The sequence below is a fragment of the Prinia subflava genome, chromosome 3, assembly GCF_021018805.1.
Source record: "Prinia subflava isolate CZ2003 ecotype Zambia chromosome 3, Cam_Psub_1.2, whole genome shotgun sequence".
In the NCBI taxonomy this organism is placed as follows: domain Eukaryota; kingdom Metazoa; phylum Chordata; class Aves; order Passeriformes; family Cisticolidae; genus Prinia; species Prinia subflava.
This window is the reverse complement of record NC_086249.1, coordinates 31,724,999-31,741,814: the sequence shown is the minus strand read 5'-3', so window position 1 is coordinate 31,741,814 and position 16,816 is coordinate 31,724,999. Positions and strand designations below refer to the sequence as shown.

The 16,816-nt window shown below is 41.4% G+C and overlaps 2 protein-coding genes across 4 annotated transcripts in view; one reads left to right on the top strand and one right to left on the bottom strand.

Moving 5' to 3' along the window:
* The window catches only part of DYNC2H1 (dynein cytoplasmic 2 heavy chain 1), a 144,120-nt gene extending 142,373 nt beyond the window's left edge, over positions 1 to 1,747 (bottom strand). For both annotated transcript variants that reach the window (XM_063394563.1, XM_063394564.1), the window contains exon 1: positions 1,541 to 1,747. In XM_063394563.1, coding sequence (XP_063250633.1) covers positions 1,541 to 1,741 — 201 coding nt within the window. In that variant the 5' untranslated portion in view covers positions 1,742 to 1,747. The remainder of the gene's footprint in view (positions 1 to 1,540) is intronic.
* A 788-nt stretch (positions 1,748 to 2,535) lies between these two features.
* On the top strand, positions 2,536 to 16,183 carry DCUN1D5 (defective in cullin neddylation 1 domain containing 5). 2 transcript variants are annotated; one of them, XM_063394565.1, is made up of 9 exons: positions 2,536 to 3,133; positions 3,568 to 3,609; positions 5,679 to 5,761; positions 8,299 to 8,369; positions 8,767 to 8,858; positions 13,797 to 13,905; positions 14,000 to 14,104; positions 14,979 to 15,081; positions 15,846 to 16,183. In XM_063394565.1, the coding sequence occupies exons 1-9, from the start codon at positions 2,550 to 2,552 to the stop codon at positions 15,899 to 15,901; spliced, it is 1,245 nt and encodes a 414-aa protein (XP_063250635.1). In that variant the 5' UTR covers positions 2,536 to 2,549; the 3' UTR covers positions 15,902 to 16,183. The 2 variants fall into 2 exon arrangements, with proteins under 2 accessions (XP_063250635.1, XP_063250636.1); XM_063394566.1 differs by lacking the exon at positions 3,568 to 3,609 and having other exon boundaries at positions 2,592 to 3,133.
* The last annotated feature ends 633 nt before the right edge of the window (positions 16,184 to 16,816 follow it).

Genomic DNA, 16,816 nt, shown 5'->3' with positions numbered 1-16,816 from the left:
GGTAGTAAGAACAGCTTTCAGTTTTATTGGACAGAATCAGTTTTACTTTCTTATCAAGTCTTTAGCCCAACATAGCTTCACTGAGACTACAAGTACAGAGTATAGCACCAATATGCATCTGATCTTCCACAGCTGCTGAAAACTGCTGCTTCTTACTTTAGACAGTGGCTCAGCAGCACCCCCAAAAACTGGTACACATATATATGTTCATTCTTGCCTGAATACAGCATGCGTTAGACTTCACAAGGTGAGGACTCCTTACATGCATCTCCCATGTGTGAAGCCAGTGACAGGACAGATATCAAGTCCCTGGTCTCACTGCACAATGACAGGTCCCATGTCAAGACCTTGCCTGTACACTCTGTGTGGCTGGCACCCACCACGCCCTCCCTACAGTGAGAATGAGGGAGTGCACATCACACCCCACGGCAGCAACCTGAAGTCACTTGCTGAACACAAGACTCACGGCAGGACATTTCACACAATGAACCTCCGATGTGCTCACAGCTGGACACAACAATTTTAAAAATGCCTGCTTTGGACAAACACCCGCCTTGGATTTGTCACGTACCAGCAGTGTGCCACACACTGGGTCCCATTGCCTGCACGGACACTGCCCGTGCAATCCTTCTGGTCACCTGCATGCAGCCCTGCCCAGGAGGAAATCATACATGCGACTCCATGTCCCAGGCCGCATTACATTCACACAAAGGCGATATACAGCACACTGAAACTGCACCGACATGGGCACAACCTGCTAACAAATGTATTGTCAGCTGACCATATGGTCTTCATGGACTCTGGGGACAGTGTTCTTGTTTGTTCTTAATAGCTGGGACAGTGCTGTATTTTGGGGTTAGTATGAGAATAATGTTAATATCACACTGATACATTGTTTGTTGCTAAGCACTAATTACTGAAAGTCAAGGACTTTTGAGCCCTTCATGATCTGCTGGTGAGGAGGGCACAAGAAGCTGAGAGGTAGCACGGCCAGGACAGCTGACCCGAAGTGGCCAGAGGGATATTCCACACCACAGAGCATCCTGCTCAGGGCATGAACTGGGGGGAGTTGGTCGCTGCTGGGGGACGGGCTGGGCATCAGTCAGTGGGTGGTGAAAAACTGCATTGTGCATCTCTGGTCTCTCTTGGGTTTTCTTCCCCTCGCCCCTCTTCATTACAGTTATTAACATTATTATTAGTGTATTAGTGGTTAGCTATTATTGTATTTTATTTCGTTTGAGTTATTAAACTGTTCTTAACTCACGGCGTTCTTTTCTTTCCTATTCTTCTCCCCACGGCGGGGTGGGGGGACAGTGAGTGGTACTTATTTGCCGGCGGGGGTTAAACCACGGCAGCTGCCAGTAGCTCGCAGCAGACACAGAGACCTGCACAGATATTCGCAGGAAGGTGATGTGTCCCAAATCTGACACCACCCTTGACGGCCACCAAGCCTGGGCTGGCTCCGGGCTCTGCATGCCCCCCGCTCGCTCGCCGGGATGCGGCGGACACGCGGGGCCGCGGGCGCCGGACACTACGGTACCTTGTTGGAGGCACTGAGCTGTGCGCCCGAGTGCTGCACCACGAGCAGGAACTCATTGCCGTCGTCGAGGAAGCGGCTCAGCTCCGGACGGGAATGCAGCCCCGCGGCCAGGCCAGCGGCACCGCCCGCCGGGTCCAGCCCGAAGTAGTTGGCAGCCGTGGCCGAAATAAAGCGCTTCCTCCTGTCTGCCTGCCCGGCCATGGTGGCGGCACGCACCCCGCCAGGCAGGATCAAGGCGGGGGCGGATCTAGAACGCCATGGGAGCGCAGGCAGGCGCTGGCGGGAGAGGACCCAAAGGGCTCACGGCGGGCAGGACGGCTGCTCGCTCCGGGCACAGCGGGAGAGGTCCGGAGCCGTCCCGGCGTCGTCGAGACCGTCGCTATGGTGACCGGAGATGGCGGCCCCGGCGCGCAGGCGGCTTAGCTCCGGGTGGCGCCGGGCAAGCCGGGCAAGGAGGCGGCGGTCGACGCGATCGGAAATCAGCGGAACGGGGCGGGACGGGGCTGGACCGCCGGGCGGGGCGGAGAAGGTGCCGCGCTGTTCCCCGCTCGGCAGCAGCGCCCAGCAATCACCCGGGGCTCGGCAGCTCCGATCCGGTGCCAGGCTTCCCCTGGGTTCACCGAAGCGTCTCCCCTGCCATCAGCTGCATCACGGCCGCCGCAGTACTCGGGCTGTTTCCCTCGCGCCCGCCCCACTCCTCTAGGGAGCCCGTGTGCCCGGTACACGGCGGAGAAGCGGTCCCGGCCCTGGGGAGCGCTGGGCGAGTGCTCAGAACGCCCACCGGGACCACAGGCTTGTGGCCGCCCGTCGTTTCGCGGGTCAGTGCGGGCGCAGCGCCCCGCTCAGCGCTCCCGGCCGCTCCTCCAGAGGCTCTCTAAAGGGACAGAGCGCCTCCCATCCCGCCCAGCGGCCGCCCTTGAACTCGGCCACCGCTCGCGCCTCTCGGCGGGCGGCGGTCCCAGCCCCCAGGCCGCCTCCAGCGCTGACGGGACACTCAGCTCCCCCCCGGATGTGGGCTGTGACCGCGCGGGTTCGAAAGCACTGGAAGCGTTGGCGCTTGCCCGTTTATTTCGCTGCAAACGCGGAGCGTAACGGGCACGGCTGCCCCGCCCGGGCACGCGGGCCCCGCTCCGGCCGGGAGGCGCGCGCGGCAGCCCCGCCCTCCCGGGGGCGGGCCCCGGCGCGGCCCCGCCCCGGCGGCGCTTCCACTTCCTGCCCGGCGCCGTCTGTGTCCGGGTCGTTCTCGCCGTTCCCTCCGCAGCCGATACCGCCCGCGCTCGCTCCCGCCCCCGGCGCGACACCCGCTTCTGCGAACGGGGCGGCGGCGTTTGCCCGCGGCGAGCGGGGGGCGGCAGCGCCCGGTGGTGCTGGGGCGGACCGGCAGGAACGGAGTCTCCTCTGGTTTCCTCACCGCCGGTGTCGGGAGGCGGCGGCGGCCAGGGGAAGCGAGCCCGGGGGGGCCTCGGCCGCGGGCCCCGGCAGCGGGGCGGCCCCGCCCCGAGGCAGGACGATGCCGGTGAAGAAGAAGAGGAAGTCCTCGGGGGCGGCGGCGGCGGCGGACGACACCAGCCTCAAGAAATGTAAACTCGGCAGGTACCGTCTCGCGGGGCGGCGGCCGGTGCCGGCGGTCACGTCCCGGGCTGCGGCAGCCCTGGGGCTTCCCGGGGCGGCGGGCGCGCTGAGGCCGTGTGGGCCCGGCGAGCGCCGGCAGGGCCGCGGCCGTGCCGGGGGACACGTCCCGGTGCAGGTGCGGAGCTCGCCGTGCCGGCCGCGGCGGCGGCATGATCACGCCTCGGGGAAAAACGCCTCGGAACGGCTCCCATTCCCGGCGGGCTTTGCCTTTGGCTGTACCTCTAGGGCCAGTTCTGGCATTTGTCCCCATATTTGTTCTGTCTCCCTGGGGTAGGCGGTTCTCCTCACTTTAAGGTTGCCAGTACTCAGACTGTCTCTGCTGAATCGTAGTTTCCGCTTTTTTTTTTTTCTTTTTCCTTTTATTCCTTTTTTTTTTTTTTTCCTTTTCTTTTCAGTGAATTGGAAGGATTGGTCAGCACCCTGGAAAACAAGAGCAGGAAAGGTTTCTCTAATAAATGCAGGAGTCTGAAGCATCTTGTTCATTAACCACTGTGAAAAGACCGCTTTATGCCGTGATACCCCAAAGTTGCAATTAGAATGGCGAACCATTAGTGCGGTGCAGCAGGAGCTTACAGTGTGGCTTCCCCGAAGTGATTGCCTGCTTCGTCTATTAGACCTTGTTAAGTGTGGCAGTAAAGCAGTAGTTACTGCTAACCTCCTGAGGACACGGGGATACAAAGGACTTGCGAAATCAACGCTACGGGAATGGCTATTGCAAAAAATTGTGGCATCTGGCCTTTCTCATAGGCTGGCCGAGCTTGAGTTTAGAAGTAGCCAGGCTCTTATTTTGTTATGACTGGTCATTTTGGGTCGCTGTTCCAGAGCTCACTTTCTGTGGCCATTGATGACCTTTTAGTTTCAGTCAGTTTATTCATTGCCTATAAATAACTGTTCTTGTGCCAGCATTATCCTCTGTACCACTCTACCCCCTCATGGTTCTGCCTCAAAGAATATTTGGAGGGAATGCTTCTGTTTTCTCTTTCTTTATTTTGTATACTTAAAAAAGCTAAATTATTCTGGTTTGTAATACCAACTTTCAGTTTCCTTGCTCATCTTAGCTCTTGTTTGCATGTGTTCAGTTTCTGTTTGTCTTTCTGGAACCCTGTTAACTGAAATTTCATGATCTTAATTTCTTTTACTTAAAGTGTTTTCATAGCACAAAAAAAACCCAACAGATTCTACAGGGAGCTAGTTGTTGGGCAAAAGCTATGATGTAAGTGAGAGTTCATGCTAGGTGATCAGAAAATGTTAGATACACAAGCACTTTTGGCATTATGTTCTTACACAACAATTTATTGGTAATATTCTTTAGTAAAATCAGTGATTACAACTAGATCTGTGTTAATCTGGATAAAGGCAATAAGCAATAGCGGACCATATGACTCTGCCTCTTTCTGGTGACTAGTGTTCCTAATTCCAGTTGGATGGATGGATGGATGTTTGTAGGACACCTTTAATTCTAGCCTTCAGCACAGAAGGCTTCTTCCTAGAGGGCTGCGTTCTTTTCCAGTGAAGCTAAAAACGATACATGGGGAATTGAAGTTGTTCACCCCTCTCAGGATTGATCTATTCTTCTCCTGCTTGACATTTTAATTTTAAAATTGCAATGTGGGAGCTGCATAATTTTAAATCCTCTCATATGATTAGCTCTCACCTCATTGTTAGAAATAACCTTAGCTTGTTCTAAAAGTCTGTAATTTGTGTTTGAAAAGAGGATGCATTGAAAAGGTGTTGCAGCTCCTTACTGACTGCAGATGCCTTTGTGTAGCTGGTGTTTTTACTGGAAGAAATTCTATGCATTCTTTTAATGAATGATGAATTAGAGAATTCACTTCCTAGGCAAACTGGGTTGTGTGTTACATAATGAAGACAATGATGGGGGAGGCTGTGTGTGCTGAGCACCTTCAGTCTTGCCACAGATTGCACACTACTATTCTGGTATACATGCCAAGTATCTATAGAATTTGCAGATTCTTAATTATGTGTATAATGTAAATAAATTGACCAACTTTTTTTCCCAAATTTGAATGGTTAACTATAAATAACCTGACTTTTAAATATGTCAAACTTGGCAGCCTCTGGTGATCTTAATGGGATCTGTGCATATTCAGCACTCTTGAAGATGATGCTGGTTATTAGAGACCTAACATTAAATGCCTGTATGTGTAAATATAAGTAGATAATAAGGCATTTGAATTACTGAGGAGTGATATTTTGGCCATCTGTGTGGTTTTTTGTTTGTTTAATGCCTACAAGATAACAGTACTCGTGCATTTCAGAAAAAGTCCTAGTTGCTATGAGATGGTTGTAATCTAAAGGTAGTTTTATGTTCAGCAGAAGTTAAGGATGACAGCTGCCTTTTATGAAATTCACCATAACTTATATGTTTTGTAATATATGTATATTATATATATATGTGTATGTTTTGTAATTTTATTTTTTCTGGTTTTCACATGACTCATTAAAATAACACTGTTCATCCCTGTATTTCTATTTGCTACTGCAGATCACAAGCATCTGGTAAAGTAATAAGTGGAGAGGAACATTTTTCAAGCAAAAAGTGCCTGGCCTGGTTTTATGAATATGCAGGTAATATACAATGCATTCATATTTAAAACTATATGTTTTTGTTTTAAATAAAGCAATACATCAAATACTACTTGCATTTTGCTTTTTTTATGCTGATGTAAACATAAAAATATGTCTGTATTTGCTTCCTTATAACATGCACTTGAATTAGTGCAATAGCTTTTATTATTACCATTTTGGTATTTGTTCTTTTTGACTTATTTTTCTTTATTGTATGCTTTATAACTTTAAATTTAAATGACAGATGTTGAGCAGTAGAGTGTTGAACCAGGATATACTAAGTAGTTCTGCTTATTGCTTTGAAATTGTTAAGTAGAAGTCAGGACATTGAGAGATCATTCAGATTGATGCCTGTGTATCTAGCTATATCTTCTTTGTGATCATATTGGAAGGCTAATGACATGGGTTATGATTTAAGTTCCTTGGATTTACGTTTTACAAAACAAAATAATAGAGGTTTATACTGTTTTTCCATCTGAGTATTTGTACTAACATTTTTGATATTCTAAATAGCAAATGTCTCATTCCAAAAGTATTTGAAGTAGCCTCTCTCAAAAAACCTCCCAATTGCCATTGAATAGCTGCTTTCAGTGAATACACAGTGTATTTTGCAGCATTTATTACACAATTACTGCTATTTATTTACTAGTTATATGATTTCTGAACTCAGGGTTTCTAAATTATTATTAATTTCTTGTCTGGTCACTACTTAAAGTCCATCATAACTGGTTGGTGATTAAAACTCATTCATTTCGAGATCTTAGTATGGAACGAGCTGCTAATTTATCTGCCTGCAGTTGGTATGAGTATATGGATCAGGACTGATATTTTCCTTGAGGTCTTTTCACACCAATAAACTACTCTTGTTTATAGTAATCTGCTTTCTAGTTTGAGTTTGAGGCATACTCTTCTGGAGGAGAGTCTTTCCTAGGGAAATAATAATTCAAAATTAATTTTCTTGTGATAAATGTGTTTGCACATTATTCAGAATGTATGTCTGTAAATTTTGTCTTTGTTGTTGAGTCAAGAGTAGAATGTAGGAGGTTATAGTTTTAGTTAACCAGTCATGAAAAAATGCCACATTTCCCACATGAGCTAGGATTCCTGTTAAATTATGTACAATTAGAGGTAAAATATTTCCATTGAAAGATAAAACTATGTGCGCGCACACACACACATGTGTCTGTATGTGTGTTTGTATGATTTCTGGACCAGAAGCACTGATTCAAACTTTTACTTGTCATTACCAGTGACAGTATGTGCTTCTCTTCATAATTTGCTTTTTTTTTATCCTTAGCATTTTTTGTCTAACACTGTTTGGCCTTGCTTACCTCGGCAAAATGTCCTTTGCAATATTTTTCAAGAGGTAGGGGTTCATGATCTTAAGTGTCAGTTGCATTTTATTTTCCTGTAAAAGTAACCATTCTCAATAGTTTCTATTGGCAATATTCTTATCTCGCAGTGAGTAGTTATTCAAAGTACATTGTCCAAACTCTTTAAGAGGCTTCTGCTTATACTGGCAATAGATAAAGTGGAGACAGGTATCATCAATGATTCTGCCTATTATAAGTAGCAAAATTTGCCAAAAAGTTATAAAATGGCATGTTGTTTTGGAAGCTAAAACCTTTGCCTTTCACATGAGTTCACACTCACTAAATGTTAATGTAATGATCCAAGGCACATCAAAATACTGTGTTAACAGGCTGTTTAATAATGTTTGGATGCCCAATAGGAGTCATTTTTGGAACAGGCTTAGTCAAAATAACTGAAACCAGAGAGAGATTAGAGGAGCAAAACACTCTAGAGTGTGTCCATATGCACTCTTTAAATGCACTATTTTGCTGCATTTTAGAGACTTGTGTTAAAATAGAGAAATGACACCATAATGCTAACTGTGTGATCCTAATCAATCTGTTTTAATTGCAGCCTCAGACTTTTTTCTGTTCTGTATATGGCTAACATGCTCAGCATTTCTTCTATATGTATTCTTACCACTTTATTTATATTACTCAGCATCATAAAACTTGTCTTGCGTTATTTGCAGATTCACCCTCTTCTGTGTTAGGGTAAACCCATAATGTTAGCACCATCAAAAGAATATCTGTTATAGTCACTCAGAATTATAACTTTTTACTGTTGATAAAATAATTTTTAAGAACATTATTCATAAAGGAACTTCAGCAGAGAGTAGCGGTACCCAAATTGTCTTAAAACAATTGCCTGCCAGTTATTGGAGTTGAGCTGCATCAATAGGAAGCTCAATGGAGTCTTTTGAAAACTCAGATACAGAACTAAAGTGGCTTGTCTGCTATCATAGGGAGGCAGTGCACAGCACAAACATTCTGATGTAGCACATAACATACATGTCTGCACAATTGCACTTGATGGAATAGTTCTAGCTCTAAAAGCTACTTAACAGTGTAATTTAATGTTTTTAGAAGTACTTTGGGTGCAGTATAGCCTAATTATTGTTTGCCCTTGTGAGCCATGAATGCTACTTAGATTTCACTCTGGTGGTTTTTTTTTTTCCTTTAAAGGTCCTGATGAAGTTGTAGGCCCTGAAGGAATGGAAAAATTCTGTGAAGACATCGGTGTTGAACCTGAAAATGTAAGTTTCTTTCATAGTGCTAATAACACGTAAGAGAATATTAGATGATGTTTAAGTTCTGTATAAAACTCTTTAACTCCACAAAGCAAAGAGTTTTTCATCTTCCTGCTTATGGGAGCTGCTCTAAGATATTTCAGCTGAATACATCAATTGTACTTGGCTGATGTGTGAAGTTTTTTGGGAGGGGGTTATTATAGTAATACTTAGTTTTCAAAAATTGATATTAAGGGAAAAATTGCATGTAGCTGAATTTTTAAATGGTAACACATATAAAGACTAAGCATCTACCACAACTGCTAGAATGTTTGAATGCTTTAGAGTTTTATTCTTGACATTAGTAAATCAGCCTTTTCTTACATACTGACTCTTTTCTTCCCCTTATTTTTGTTTCCCCTAGATTATTATGTTAGTTTTAGCCTGGAAATTAGAGGCTGAAAGCATGGGATTTTTTACCAAGGAAGAATGGTTAAAGGGAATGACCTCATTACAGTAAGAGTGTTTTTACATATCTAACAGAATGTTCTAATTTTATGATTGTATGTATAAATTAACTATTCTTGCTCTGTTTCATGTATGTTGGAAATAAGACACAAAAAAGCTGGCTTTTAGGTCTTGTTTTGCTCCACAACTGCAAAATTAATCTGATGAGTTCACTCAAAGGATTAAGTTACTATCTAAACCTAGTTAAGTCGGGTTTTGGTGGCTTCCTTCTCTTACAAAAATATGTTAAAATATCATTCTATTTAGCAGACATGAATAGGTAGATCTGGAGATGCACATAAGCATATCTCAGCATTGATATTCTGTAAAGATTTTACTGATTTCTGAGCTTTATAGAGAAGACTGCATGAATAATAATTTTGGCTATTAGTATTACTTATTAGATGCATGTCAGAAGCCATGCTTAATGCTTAGGTTAAATAACACCTTTTCCATTTATAAATTAACTTCTTGCTCTTTCTGTTTGCATTTGAGTTTTTGGTGAGTTAATTCCCTGTCTAAAGAGACCGTTTCTTACATTAAAGTAATCAGCTTTTTGTCAGGCTTAGTTCATGTAACTACTTCTAGTACCCTAGTGTTTTAAGGGTGTCTTGTTTTGACACTGCATTCAGTATTACAAATAGGGAGCTACTATTGCAGCTAGAGCGTAGTGAGAAAAAGGGGTTGATTTTACCCTTGCCCTGGTTTGGTTTGGGAAATTATATCAGGCAGATACCCTCTGGTTACTCAAAACTATGGAGTAAGTGACTCTGGACTGGTTCTCTTAACTCTTAATTGATCTGGGATGAGGCTTCTTACAGATGGCTTGATTATTTTGTGGCTATCACCAGAAATTTAATAAATTAAGAGCTGGAATGATTAAATTCCTTGAAATTCAGGATGACAGATATTAAGTTCTGACTGCATGATTTTTCAGGTGCAGTGACTGGGTGGGTATTGGTCACTTACCTGAAGTACTTAATTTTTATGCCCAAATAGAACCTTTCAAGAGTTAACCTATCTCTCAGAATGCAAGCACAAAGATGTATGAAATCAGGCACCTGTTCAGAGCTTATACTTTAGACTTTGTTTCTAATAATTTGCTGCGACTGGAAGTCTTCTGGCTCTTTTCAGAACAGAGCTGGTTATGCTGTAGTCTAAGTGTGTTTAAGACTGAAAATAGGGTATTGCTGTGCATTTTCATAGAAAGAGATGTCTGGTAAGGGCGCTTGCCTAGGCCTAAAGCAGTTAATGTGTGTGTTTTGCTTCCCCTGTTGTTCTCTAATAAGCTGGCAAAGCAGCTGGGTGAAGCAGAGGTGCTCACATAACACAGCTCAAGATCCCTTGGCTGAAAAATACGTGTGGGTTTCGGCTGGGAGTGAGCAAGCGGCTCTGTGGCACTGAGTTGCCAGCTGGGGTTAAACCATGATGAAAGAAAACACAAACCTGTAGGCTTGTGCGGTTGTTGCTTACTAGGAAGGGAAGATCATATTATGGGATTCCATCTGGAAGGGGGATTGTCTATTTTCACTTGAGAGAAGTTGGAAGGAAAAGAATTTTACACTTAAAACAGTAAAATATTACTACATGCTTGCACAGCTTGGGTTTTTTTCTTTCAATTTTTGAATGAAGAAATAAAATTGAAATGCATTAAAACCCCAGAGTGTATTCTAGTCAAGAATTCTGTTATAGAATCCATATTTCAAAATATGTGAAATGTCACACAAGGTAATTGCATGAACACGTTTGGGTAGAATTCAGCTCAATAGTAATATACCTAAATGTTTGGTTTATATGCAATAGCTGGACTTCTTAAACTCTTACTGCAATCTTTTAAGATCCAGTCGGTGTAATGGAGCCTAGGGAGGTATCCAGCTTGCTCTAAGACCTAATGACTGGTCACCTGAATTGCTCTTAGGCGTTGCTTGGCTAGTCCTCTGTGAATGGCAGCACCTGAAGCTTAGGACGTCTATCCCAAATCCACAGTTAGATGGCAGCATTTGGGTGCCTGAAGTGACATTCTCTCTGCATGTTGTTTCGTAATACACTGGTGAAGTTTGCTATTTAGAGATGAGAAAAATAAATGTGTGGCAAGAAAGACACTGTCAAAATGAGAGTGAATTGAGCCCTAAAAGCATCTTATAAGAACTAACTTAGACTGGAAGGTTTCCAAAACGTTTTGCACATTGGGTTAATTCTGCCACATATGTGTGTGTGTGCATATGCATATGTATCTATGTACATATGCAATCTCTCTTCATAGCAGAGAGCATCAAGTACCTCTGCTAGGCAGTTTATTTCAGCTACTTTAAATACCTCCTTAGGATGAAATGTATATACTAACATTAAATGCTTTTAGTTTAATGTTTGTATACATCTTACTGATTTTTCTTTTTACTAAAAGACAAGCATATGGAAATAGCTATGAAATATAAAATATTGGAATATCTGAGTAGGAGTTAATGAATTATCACTTTGTCCATGTTAGCTGGGCGTCAGATGATCTCTCTACCTCAACAGAAATTAAAATACTTCCACTTTGTGATGCTAATTTGAGTTTTGTTAAAAATGTGACATAGGGATGAGAAGAGAATGTAGTAAGCTAATGTCTAATTTTCATCTTGAGGTAACACTATTTAATGCTATCTCTCAGTAAAGACAGTTTGAGAAATTGCATTTTTTCTAGTGTCTGTACAGGAGTTAAGTGTTAATTCATTTGTGCTAATTATAAGGTTGTTCTGATTATCAGGAAGATTATTCTGAGTGACTGCAGTCCTCTGTTTTATGGTGCAGTCACACAAGGAGCTGTATCTCCGTAAAAGAGGAGTTTGACAACTCCTTGCCTCTTTTTGGGTGTAAACTCAGTGGCTAGGTCCAGAAATGCCCTGAACAGCTTTAACAGAGACGTGTCCATGTGTCAGGATCCAGAGGGTGCTATTGGTCTGAGCATGATCTGTTTGGTGGTTTGGTTATAAATGCACTGATAATAAATTGCTTAGGAGTCTTGACACTTCATAATTGCTCATTTTCAAATCAACTTTTTCAAAAGGATCAATTGTGTATTAAAATACACATAGCCAATAGTATAGTAGACAATAGCTGGCACTTTAATTTGCCCTAAGATTTATGATTATTTGAATGATTTTAACAAAGTAGTTTGTAAGAAATTCAAACATACTGAAATTTGTGGTTGCCCATGATAAGGTACATAATCTCAGTCAAATGATATTTAACAAAATGTGTAGTAAATCCACTATAAATATCTTATACATATCACTAGTACATTAAGAACTTGAGCATTTAGGTAGGTCAAATAGGTAGATTTGTCCTCAAATGTGTAGAACATTCTGTTGTAAGTATGAAGCTTTGAACATAGAAGAGATATGAATAAAAAATACGATGCCTTTCTACCACAGCATAATGCTGTTTTAAGAGTTAAATAGAAGAATACAGACCAATCAGATGGCTGAAGACAAAAATCATTTCATCTTTAGCTGAATTTACCGAAGCTCATTTAACAAGAGTTCTTTTCAATTTGTTATATGGTTTATCACAGAATAGACTAGTTGTCATGTGAATATGTAGCCTAATTAGCTAATATTTTTATTTATTTAGCACCAGTGTTGGCTAAGACTCAGTGCTCCTTTAGATAGATGCTGCTACAGACAAGAAAAAATTAATAATAATAATAAAAAAAGGTTGCATGAGTTGGAATTGCTACATTTCTCTTGTCGCAGTCTGGAAGAGACAGACTGACAGACAGCTGTGCACACACAGGCTGGCAGATCTGAGGAACAGGAAGTATCAGCTGTGGGCAAAGTACAGCATCAAAGCACAGCATCTCAGCAACCTGCAGTACCCCTGAAGGGCCCTTGCTGGGGGCCTGTGTGACAAGTCCATGTGGAGCTGTTAGAGGTGCAAATGTATTCTCTGAGAGGCAGGCTGCCAAAAGGGGCACACATGACCAAAAGAAGTATTTATGTACAGCTGCATTTCTGAAAGTATGCTTCTTCACGAAGGATACAAGGCAAGGTAGATTTTTAATTTATTCTTTCTTAGTTGTGGCAGCTTTTTTATAAGAATAAAATGTCCTGTTATAACTGTTTGATTGAGTAAGTATTTTCTGGAGGATTATCAAGGTTAAATTGCATTCTCCTTTACCATTATCGGTGAATCTGACCCATTTTTTATTTGGAAATAAAATTCCTCGCTGAGTAAAGTACAAGGAGATCTTTCTGCCAAAGACTTATTTTTGCCAAAGCTTTATCCTGTTGACTAGTGGAGCTGTACATTCGCATAGAGCCTTTGATTTATCAGTTGAATAGTGACTGACTAATTCAGGTGATAAAGGTTTTATCAGAGCTTGAATTTATCAGACATAAAACACGAGCAGACTAGTATGTTTTACAGAGTGCCTGCTCAATCCTGCCATTTGCAAACACACACTTCAAACTACATGTTTAGGGTTTGTGTTTTCCCATTATTTACAGCTGGATTTTACCCCTTAATGCACACTGAATGATGTTTTCAAATGTTCATAGTGATTAGAAGATAAGATACTGCTGGGTATGAATATGGATTGCAGAGTTTGGAATTAAAAGACTGTTATTTGAGATGTGAAGCATGCACTTTGTATTATGTTGCTGATATATTTAAAACAAAAACCTTGTTTAGAGAAGCCAGCATTCCTCATTTCAGTAAGCTGCAAATGTTGAGCACGTTCAATATTCTTTAAGTCAGTTTCACAGTATTACTCCTGTGTATGAAATGATTGCGATTTGGTGATTTTAATTTTTTGTTTGCTAACATTTTTTTCATTGCCTAAATGTTGTATTTTGAACTCCTAATGTTTTGGGGTTTTTTTTTGGTTTTTTTTTTTTGTTTTTTTTTTTTTTTTGTTTTTTTTTTGTTTGTTTGTTTGTTTTTTTTTTTTTTTTTTTTTTTAAGGTGTGACTCTACAGAAAAATTACAGAGTAAATTTGACTTCTTACGGTCACAGTTGAATGACATTTCATCCTTTAAGAATATCTACAGATACGCCTTTGATTTTGCAAGGGTAAGACTGCTGAAATGTTAGCAAAGTTCTTACTTTTCTTTATTCAACAAGCTTGTACTTGATTGGTTTCTGTGCTTTCTTTATTCAACCTTAGGAAAAAGACCAGCGAAGTCTTGACATTGATACTGCAAAGTCCATGTTAGCTCTTCTGCTTGGAAGAACTTGGCCACTGTTTTCAGTATTTTATCAATACCTGGAGGTACAAGTTTCCTTGACTTTGTGAATGTTGGCATAGTAGTTGGACTGTTCTGTGATAGTATTGTGTTTATTTTACTCAAAAATGTATCCATATTGCTCTCTTTCCCTTGCTCAGTGTGCTTATGAAACAGTGATGTTTTTGTATACATCACAGATCTTTGTCTTCCTTCCTGTGGCCTAGCACCTTTTCTTACCAAAGGCAACTAAAATTCCATCTTGGTTACACTGTAAATGTAAGTTTAAAAGTAAGTAGTAGAGCCCCACTAGTCTCTTCAGCTGCATCTGCACTGCATTTCAAGTTTGCTTTGTGCAGTTACGGTGTGGAGGTACCTTGATCTCTGGCTCTCTGTGGAAGATTTTGGTCAGCTCAGCTGCAAGTGACTGATTAAAGTGAACGGGTGGAGGTTGTGGAGCATATTAGATAATAGACTCGAGACTATTCCCTGGCTTCAAAATAGTACTAACACTGCAGAGTAGATGTCCTTATGATGATAATGTGTTGTACCCTGGAGAAAAGTTTTTTTTTTTTTTAAACATAGTTCATTCTGGAACTTTATCTGAGCTAGATATGCCCTGCTTCAGGGCAATGCAAAAATATACCAGTTTTTGAAGCTTAGAGTGGTGACTTACTGATTTCCAGGTTTTGGGAGTTTTGTTTCTGTTCTGATCTTCCAAGAAGTCATTTTATGTAGTTTCATAACTGTGAAATACATTCATGTGTAGTATTTTTTTAAATGGAAAATGAAGTAAGTAATAGCCATTGTTATCCATTAAATTGTTTGTTAAGAACTCATTGAAGATAAAATGATGTAAATGAGATGCAGAAGTACCAAATGCCACTTGACATTTTAATGTTTTGAAATTACTTTTCCTAGCAATCGAAGTATAGAGTCATGAACAAGGATCAGTGGTACAATGTACTGGAGTTCAGCAGGACTGTCCATGCAGATCTTAGCAACTATGATGAAGATGGTGCATGTAAGTATTCCTAATGTTTTGCTTATTCAGATATTAGCAGAGAATTTTAAAATTGCATAAAACAAATTTCTGTAACAGAAACAATACTGAAAGGTATAAATTTTTTTTCTTCCAAAAATGTATAGAAAAACATCCCTGATAACCATCCACCTCCAAGCTGCAGATATTAATTGTTCTTAATTGAATGTCAGGTGTACAGTATGTCAGTAGTATGATGGTTTACTTGAGCCAGCTTGTGTTCAGTGAGGATCTAGTGAAGGTGCTTGCTGCATGCAACTGTAGACTTGCAAGTAGAATTATAAACAGCAAACTCTCATTTTGTACTAGTATATAGTAAACTCTAGCTTAACAACTTTTGCCTACCTGCTGGTACTTGGGGCTGAACTCTCCACGTGGCTGGTAGTCAGTCATGCCGTGACTGAATTGCCTGAGTCCCATTTTGGTCCGTGTTCTAATTATCCACAATTTTGAAAATTAGGAAAAGAATTAGTTATGCTGATTTACAAGATTTATAAGAATATTTTATGCTTTCCATTCAGTTCACTCTACCTGTCAGATATCAGGAACACTTTTTTCCATAAATCTGTGTAGTGGTTTTTGTGTACTTTTTATCATCCTTGGATTGGAAAGGTTGTACTAATCTAAGAGTATTTTACTGTAGGATTGACATGGATGTTTCCTAGACCAGTAGTTTTAACCCTCATACTTCAAAAGGTGTTTGAAAGACATTGCCAATTATAATTCCAAGTTTTGTCCATTTGCAGGGCCTGTACTTCTGGATGAATTTGTTGAATGGCAGAAAGTTCGTCAAGCGTCATAGCAAGAATTCAAAAGAAAATGCAAAGTGTTTTTTTTTTTTGGTGCCCGCCTGTACACAAAGTAATAAGAAAAACAAAGGATTGCATTTTCATTCATAAGAAAGACTTTACAGTAATTTTTTTCCCTTTTTTAAGGAGACTTTCTTGTTACATGTGATATGGGCATTGAACCACACCTCTTCTGAGACTGAAAGTTGGAGTTCTTGTTTTGAGTCTTATGTTTATAGCATTTATTTCAGAACAATAAAGATTCAGATTTGTGACAAAGGCCTAAAAGTGAAGGATTTCCCTTGAATGTGAGTGTGGTGTCTATTTTTAAAACCAAATCTATAAGATATGTTTCTCAGAAGTGCCCTTTGCTGTGAATTTTTTTAAGACCTTAAAAATGCTTAATTGGCACTGTTGCTTGCTGTTGGTATGATTGTCTTGTGTGGCAAATGTTAGAAAGAATGACTGATTTTGGAAGCCCTGGGTGGGAGTGTGCTAATTTGCATAGTACTGGTCATGGGATGTGCCACAGTTTTCAGCTCCTCATGGAGATAAAGGCCTTAAACTCCTACTATTGTTTTTTATTTCTTTATTTATTCCCCACCCAGTGGCATGGCATTTAATAGCAGGCCCTTTCAAAGCAGCAAGGTGTAGAGCAAATGACTCTATGTGCAGAATGGCTGAAAACTAGTTGCCTGTACTTCAGATGCTGAACACAGATACTCTTTGGTACAGCAAGGCAGCTTCAGATTTTTACTGCTATTTAGGCTTTTTGGATTGCTTTGTATAAAAGTGCAATTTATATTTTAAAAGGGAAAACTGGGAAGACTTGGTTTCAAACTTTGCTTCTTACGTGTTTTAGACTGGAGGCACTCATAACCTTTTTTTCCTCACTGAATGGTTTCCATAATGTAAATCAAGAAGCAGCT